This window comes from Perissodus microlepis, chromosome 2 (genome assembly GCF_051167445.1).
Source record: "Perissodus microlepis isolate ML-2025 ecotype Zambia chromosome 2, ASM5116744v1, whole genome shotgun sequence".
Taxonomy (NCBI): domain Eukaryota; kingdom Metazoa; phylum Chordata; class Actinopteri; order Cichliformes; family Cichlidae; genus Perissodus; species Perissodus microlepis.
Window position 1 is genome coordinate 21,540,445 of NC_140462.1, and position 8,259 is coordinate 21,548,703.

The following is an 8,259-nucleotide window of genomic DNA, read 5'->3' on the forward strand; positions in this document are numbered from 1 at the left end:
ACATATATGCACATCTGGTTAAATGTAATCTTCACTCATTCACCCAGGTGAATGGCTGACATTAGGCCAAGCCTAAACTTAAACTGCATCAGCAATCCATTTTCCATTGGCCAAGAAGATTAGTCTTTTGTCAAACTGCTTCTCTACATTTGAAGTCTTGTCCCTCGGCAACAAAATGTTTTCTCAGGTCACTTTGACCGTGACCTTTGACAACTCAAACTGAATCATTCTCGTGTACAAGAATTGTTTTTATGTTTTTGAGACACAAAAATAGGAGGCCTTTACATTGTGTTCGCACAGACGGATGGATGTAGTTGTCACCTACAAATAATGATAAAAAAATATGGTGACTACACTGGAATGTAATGGTGGCAGGCTTTTACTGTGAAAAATGAAGGAATGCATTTAAAACTTGATGCTCTGGTTATCAGAGTAATTTTTCAAAATGCCTTAATAGCATCATTGATCTTACTTGTGAGTGTTGCAGTGATGCTTTTGATTGCTACTTTTCTTTCTTCCCAGAGTGGTTTTTATTTTTTGCTAATTCTTTACTACTTTGGTGATGCAACCTACCCTGTAGATGTGCTGGTTCTTTGTGTGACAGAGTTTTTACCAAAAAGCACAGACACGGATCAAACAAAGGCAGGAGTTTCACTCACAAGACTCAGGTTTAGATTTGTGGGTTTTGGTTTGAAATATATCCTTTGATATCATTACCTATTTGTCCAGGAGGACTAGTGGTACTGGCTCAGTCTCTGTCTGTGGGTGGCTTATCTTGGTGGCTGGCACCCCTGTGATCAATCTCCACTCACCTCCAGTTTAGAAGCACCACTTCATCCTCCTGCTCTTACAGAGATCATTCTGTCTACTGCTGCCACTGCTGTGGTAGTGGTGCTGAGGCTCCCTAGTTTTTTGAAGTACCTGTGTGTTTCCATGCACAAGACTGACACTGTTCCTCTCCTTCTCCGTCTCAGATTCCTTCCTCGAGTGCCAACCAGCATCTAAGAGCTCCCTAATGGCTTTTGAATTCCCTGTCTGCCCATTGTCACAGCCACACATGGATCCCAGTACTCTGACAAGAGGGCAGCAAGGATTCAGTGGAGGAAAAACTCCACTGAATCCTTGCTGCCCTCTTGTTACATTATTTCCAGTTCTGTAATAAAATCCTAAAACATTGCCTCAATTTTCAAGCTCTGAATTTGGGTCCACTGGCTTAGGTAAAGTTAATTGGCTGATCTAATTCATTTCAGTGACTGAATTCAACACCAGTGCCTTTCATAAAAGGGTTGAGGATTTTATATGCACACTGCTTTGACAAAAGTGTTTGCCCTCTTGCTTTTTTGTTTTTTGTATATTTGTCACACTTAAATGTTTCAGATCAAACTAGTTTTAATATTATATACAGATTACTAGAGTAAATATGCATCATTCAAGTCCTGATGCAGCAAAACAACCCCAGACCATCGCACTCCCACCACCATGTTTGGCTCTTTGTATAATGCTCTACGAATGAAATGCTGTTAGTTTTGCATCAGGTGTAAAATGACACAGAGCTTCCAAAAAGTTCACCTATCTCATCAGTCCACAAAATAGTTTCCCAGACAATAAGACAATATAGCTGGAGACTATGCCATGTGCCCATGTCATGGAAGCAATGCATCATTCTTTTCTGCTACACTAATTGGGAACTGTTCTTTATCCACCTGGCTATCATACTAGCCATTATTGGGGAAAGGTTTGGTACTCTATAGACTGCGTAAGACTTTAGTGCTGTCAGTATGTTGGCCTGCTGCCTTATGTCCGTTGGTCAATGTTGCAGAGAGGTAGAAAGCAAATTGGCAGGGGGCCGAGATTGAAACTTTTTCCAGCTTACTCAGCACAACAGTAAAAAAAACTTGCTAAAGAACTGGTCAAAAATCAATGTATCGGGAGCTAAAGAAACAACATAACCTGTTTGAACGACTATCGCCCCATCGCACTCACTTCAATTGTAATGAACTGTTTTTAGAGGATAGTCATGTCCCATATCAAAGAAGCCATCCCGGACACATTAGACCTTCTACAATTTGCATATTGGAAGAATTGTTCTACCGAAGACGCCGATACTGCAGCCATCCGCACAGCCCTCTCACACCTCGAAAATAAGGACACCTATGTTCGCTGGGTCCTGGACTTTTTCACAGGCAGACCTCAGGCAGTTAGAGTTGGTACCAGGACATCAGGTAAAAAGCACAGGAACTCCCCAAGGCTGTGTGCTTAGTCCACTCGTATACACCCTCTTCACCCATGACTGTGTCCCCTCCCAGAGCAACACCTCAGCTGGTGTTCTTGTGCCTGGGAAATAATCTCTCCTTAAATGCTGAAAGACTAAGGAGATGATTATTGACCTGAGGATGAGGAGAGACAAACACACCTCACTATACATCAATGGGACACAGGTGGAGAGGGTGAAGACCTTCAAATTCCTCAACAACCACATCAATGAGGATCTCACCTGGACCCATAAAACTTGGCACATCATCAAGAAGGCTCAACAACAACTTTTCTTCCTAAGGAAGCTGAGAAAATTTGGATTAACCTCCAAAATTCTCAGCGACTTTTACAGATGCACAGTGGAGAGTATCCTGACAAACTCCATCATAATGTGGTACGGGAACACTCCAGTGTGTCATTAAAACAGCACAATTCATCTGTGGAGTACCCTTCCCACCACTACAACACTCGGGTCAGGAAAAGGGCACACAACGTCATCAAGGACTGCACCCACAGCACGCACTGTTCACACTGTTCCCACTTCTGCCATCTGGCAGACGCTACAGGAGTGTGAAAGCAAGGACAACCAGATTAAAAAACAACTTCTATCCACAGGCCATCAGGCTACTAATAAGTAACTGTCACTCTGTAATTATCTTTAACCTAACCTGTAAATTTGCAATTTTCTACATTTATATACAACATAACACAACTTCATACAATATAAAAATTTTAATATTGCATACTCTGTATATATTAGCACTGTGACAGTGTTGCAACTACTTGCACTTTAGATTCTGGCTACACCCACACATAAGCTACAAGTGCTACAAAGGGAACCTGCAAAGTAAGAATTTCATTGCTCTGTGTAACCACTTGTGTTTTGCGGTGTATTTGACAATAAGCTTCTTTAATTTTCTTGAATCTTGAATCTAAAGGTCACATGTCCTTTAGTCTTTATGGTAGGTCAAGCTGCAAAATCTAGTCCACAAGAACTGTTCTAATCTATTCATTGATGCACAATGTACATTATTAAAGTTTTCTTACTTATCACATGAGTAGTATTTTTCCTAAACACAATCACTAGAAAACAATGGCTGCAAAATGACAATTGCATTTTTCCGAGTGTATCTCATTGCAAACTCGATTCTTTTGGTTATCCAGTCAGCCCATTAACATTTGGATAATTCTGACAAAGTTTTGGTAATTCTCTTGAAATTGTTCATGTGTGCAAGAAATCAACAGAAAATCACTTGGCAGGGATGTTTGTCACACATGATCGTTTCAGACTTCCTGAGACTGATGCTAATACTCTGTGAGCCCACAATTGCAGAAACATCCTGGCACTAAATGGAGGAGCTTGGAAAACTGTTTTTGTGTACACTGAACAAACCTTACAAACCATCTTTCTTTCTCTTTTTTTTTTATTTTACCAAAACTGTAGAAAGGGCCATAAAAAAGACTGAACAAGTGCTCTGAAAGCCCGGAGGGCACGCTCCACAAGATATAAACTGGCTCATACTCATTCATGCATGAATTTCAAATTGCACGAAATGAAAGCCTTACGGTGTGTTCACACCGAACGCGATAGACGCGAGCGAAAACGCCCCAGACGCCCCTAATTTGTCGCGTACACATTCGTACCTTGACGCGTGTCCAACACAAATCAATCGCGCCTCAAAATTGCATATTTTGACGCGCGTGAACCGGAAATGTGGGAGGAATGTGGGAGGAAGTTGTGCCTGACGGTATCTTTGCAAGATGGCAGCTGTCGAGCTAGCGCTTGAAGAGAGAGTCTCCCTTCTATATTTACTGTGGAGAGCAGAGCAGCGGCGTAAAAGACGTCTTCACCGTACCTGGGTCCATCAGATTTCAGCGATACCACCGTCTTTCACTCGGCCAGTTTGAGGACCTGCTGTCCCGCGTCGGTCCCAGCATCGCCCGCCTAGACACCAACTACAGGCACTCAATCCCACCTGCAGAGCGCCTGTCCATCTGCCTGAGGTTAGTAAAAGTGTTTAATACGGTAGTCCTTTATTGAAACCTGTGCTCATCAAGTCTCATCAAATCCCGATTTAATTAGATTTATGCTGTTATCAGTGTTTGCAATGACAGGATGGCTGTGGTGTCATATCAATGTATGCTCTCGGTGTTTGCTGATATCAAACTGTGGTATGAGGACCACTGTGGGTTAATCTTTGTAGTGATACTCACTCCTTTTTTTTAATTTAGACCTGGTTTAAATCTGGTATAGTTGAATATTTGTATATAATCCCCGCAGACTGTTTTATATTATATCTAATATATATTATGTAATTATCCTTATAATTACAAAATGTTTTATGTAAGATTTATGTTTTGTAATTTAAATCTGACATCACAAAAGTGTTTTGGAATTGGAATAATGTATTTGTAACTGCAGTACACATAATACTAATTTTAAACAATTTTGTCCAGGTTCCTTGCCACTGGGGACTCCCTCAGGACCATCGCATTCAGTTTTAGAGTTGGTGTGTCCACGGTGAGCCAGATCATCCCCCAGGTAGCGACGGCCATCTGGGACTGTCTAGTGGATGATTTCATGGCTGTGCCTTCAACTGCAGACTGGCGGTCCATTGCAGAGGGATTCCAGGAGTGCTGGAACTTCCCTCTCTGCTGTGGAGCTCTGGATGGGAAGCACGTCCAGACGAAGGCACCCCCCAACTCAGGATTCATGTTCCACAACTACAAGGGAACTTTTTCCATTGTTCTCCTTGCGGTTGTGGATGCAAGGTATCGCTTCTGCGTTATTGATGTTGGGGGGTACGGGAGGACCAGCGATGGTGGTATTCTGGCCAACTCCACCTTTGGTCAGGCTCTTCGGGCTGGGACTCTCCATCTGCCTCCTGACCAGCCTCTACCTGGTGGATAACACCGTGGAGCCCAGCCCCATGTCTTTGTGGCTGATGAAGCGTTCCCGCTGCGGCGGGAGCTCATGAGGCCTTTCCCTGGACGCCTCCTCCCATTAGAGAAGAGAATCTTTAACTGTCGCTGTTGGGTCTGTGTTTCCACAAGCCCCGCTAATTCTAGAGACTTATTCATCATGAAGAAAACAAGACAGTCGATCGATCAATCACTTGCGCAAGGGAGGCCTGTGTCCACCACGAAAATGACCTCGACGACGACCTCCCTTGCTGCCCTTTTTATTGAGACACAGTTCACACAAAACACCTCAGAACAAAGCCACGCCCACATGGTTCTAAGACAAGGCATTGTATGTATATGTGTGAACTTCTGTAAGAATGTGTGTGTGTGTGTGTGTGTGTTATGTGAGAATGTGTGTGTGTGACCTCCTGCTGACCAAAGGGTCGTAAACGCAGGAAGCTTACATCAAAAGAAGCAGATCTTCCAGATAGGATGTATCTGCAATAAAACATTACAGCCCCCCCATCCAGAACCTCGAGAATCTGGGGGGAAGGACAGTGAAATCCCTTTCATCAGAGTTGGCAAGCATAGAAATGACAACATTTAACAATTCACTCTAACAATCGCCTTTCCAGGGCCCAGATGATAGTGGAGGGTGCCTTCGGTGTCCTCTCCTCACAGTGGAGGTTGTATCGGCGCTCCATGGAGCTCCGTCCTGAAATTGCGGAGAAGTGTGTGAAGGCAACGTGTGTTCTCCACAATTGCGCTGTTTGGACGAGAGAGGGGCACCTGCTGTGAGGGGTGTGGCACCTGCTGTGGTGGAGCCGTTGTAAGGCCTGGGTCGTGTAGCAGCAAACAACTCCTCCAGAGAGGCTGTCCTGGTGAGGGAGAAATTCATGGCCCACTTCTCGGCAGAGGGAGCTGTGTCTTGGCCAGTGTTGGGACTAACGCGTTATTAAGTAACGCGTTACAGTAACTACGTTATTATTGTGGTAACGAGCACGGTAACTAGTTATTATGCCAAAATCAGGAACGCGTTACTCGTTACTGGGATTTAGATAGGCTCGTTATTCGTTACTTCGTGTGGTGGCTATCGCGGAGCTTCCACAGATTCAGTAACATTAGCAAGTGGTGGAGGCCAGCAGGTGGATGAGAGAAAGGGGAGGCAGGAGGAGAGACCCGAAGCGGCCGCCCGTCCGAGTGTCAGGTGAACTGAACTTCAGGTAAGAAGTTATGACCTGCAGTCTATCTGAGTCAGATATAAACCAAGTTTAGGTGGAGTTTATTTTCGTTATGCTGACTTTTTCGTACTGCGTGCTAGCTAGCATGACGGGGTTTCTATACAGCTGGGTGGGTGATATGTTACTGATGTTGAACTTTATTTTGTTCATACGGTTAATTATTAGAGTTGCCAACCATTCCCTAAAAAACAGAATCGTCTCATATTCAGATAAATTATTACGCGTTTCGTATTTAGATGAAAAGGAACAGTTTGTCCCGGATTTCAGCTACAATGAAAAAGACACAAAGCTGGAGTTATTCTGTGTCTTTGCTGCACAGCTGCCTCTTCTTCTCTCATTCTCTCCCCTCCCTCTCCTGTTGCTACTTTAATCATGAAACTGATCAATGATCAGCTGATCGGCTTTTCCCTCTTGTTTATTTATCGTCCGCTTTGCGCCAGAAAGAGGAAACCACTGGATGTCACGTTAAACAACAGCAGCACGTTTGATCAGCTGTTGTTAGAATTTATTTAACATTACTTTCTAGTATCAGCTGATGTTTGCTGGAGCCACAGCTGTAAAGCTGCTGGTCATGATATCGGTTTGGATATCTGGTGAGTGGGAAACATGAAGATGAAACCAGGAGATGTCCTTACTGAATCATCAGAGCTGAACAGGTGATGGAGAAACAGGTTTACCTTTTAGGTGACATGAATGAGTTGAAGGGAAGTTATGAACTGTTTCTGAGAGATAAATAACACCAGGATCCTTTTCTATGTAGCTGACAGCTGGTAACTGTGCAGGGGCGGGTCTAGCAAAGTTTTGCCAGGGGGGCAGGTAGGGCATTAACAGGGAGAGGGGGGCACAAAGAAATACTTTCTTATTCTCATTTAAAATGTCTAGCATTTAATAAATAATTATCTGAGTCTTACAACAAACGATTGATAGATTGATACATATATACCATCAAGACAGTGTACATCACTGTCACAACAGCGTTTGTTTTCATTCAAAGGCTTTATGATTTTTGCTATAATGGTGGGCCGGTCTATAGTCAAAATGCCCGGGCTGATTTTTTGTCCCAGTCCAGCCCTGTATGCAACTCATCTGCAGTCTGGTGTTACCTACATCTTCCTATTCGGAAGGCAGAATTTCTGAGTTCTGAGTACAATCAAAAGCACCACGACTGCAGTTTTTGTGTTGGATGTAAAAAGCGCACATGACACTGTGACGTAGGCTAGAATCATGGCGGTGGTCAACGACGGTCCAGGCGTGGGATTTGTCTCGTGGAAATATGCACATTATTTTTTCCTTTGGTAGGTGGCACAGTGCACTTCCCCACAACGGCTCTTTTAAGAGCCACCCACAAACCTCTAAAGAGTGTTCCTGTCTTTTTAAAAATTTCTTAATAAATGGAGCTCTACTCCAAAGTAAACTAACCTCTCTTTACTCTCTTAAATAACTTCTCTTCACTATGTTCCTATATACAGTGTGATGCAAAAGTTTGGGCAACCTTGTTAATAGTCATTTTCCTGTATGAATCGCTGTTACAATAAAAAATGTCACTTACATATATCATATAGGAGACACACACATTGATATACACTAAATATTTATTTCATTTCTCTTTTTTTGTGTTGCCAATTTATGCACCTGCTTGATTTTGTTTAAACAGTTATTGCACACTTTCTGTAAATCCAGTGAACCTCATTTCACTTCTCAAATATCACTTTGTGTGTGTCCTATATGATATGTTTAACTGACATTTTTTATTGTAACAACCAACGATTTATACAGGAAAATAATGACTTTTAACAAGGTTGCCCAAACTTTTGTAACCCACTGTATTAGTATATTTTGTCATTAGTATAATATGAAATAA

At 42.8% G+C, this 8,259-nt stretch overlaps 1 protein-coding gene across 1 annotated transcript; it reads left to right on the forward strand.

Moving 5' to 3' along the window:
* Nucleotides 1-2,375: 2,375 nt before the first annotated feature.
* Nucleotides 2,376-7,976, forward strand: LOC146392730 (uncharacterized). The gene is made up of 4 exons (XM_084952213.1): nucleotides 2,376-2,663; nucleotides 4,034-4,257; nucleotides 4,711-4,950; nucleotides 7,946-7,976. The coding sequence occupies exons 1-4, from the start codon at nucleotides 2,376-2,378 to the stop codon at nucleotides 7,974-7,976; spliced, it is 783 nt and encodes a 260-aa protein (XP_084808339.1).
* The last annotated feature ends 283 nt before the right edge of the window (nucleotides 7,977-8,259 follow it).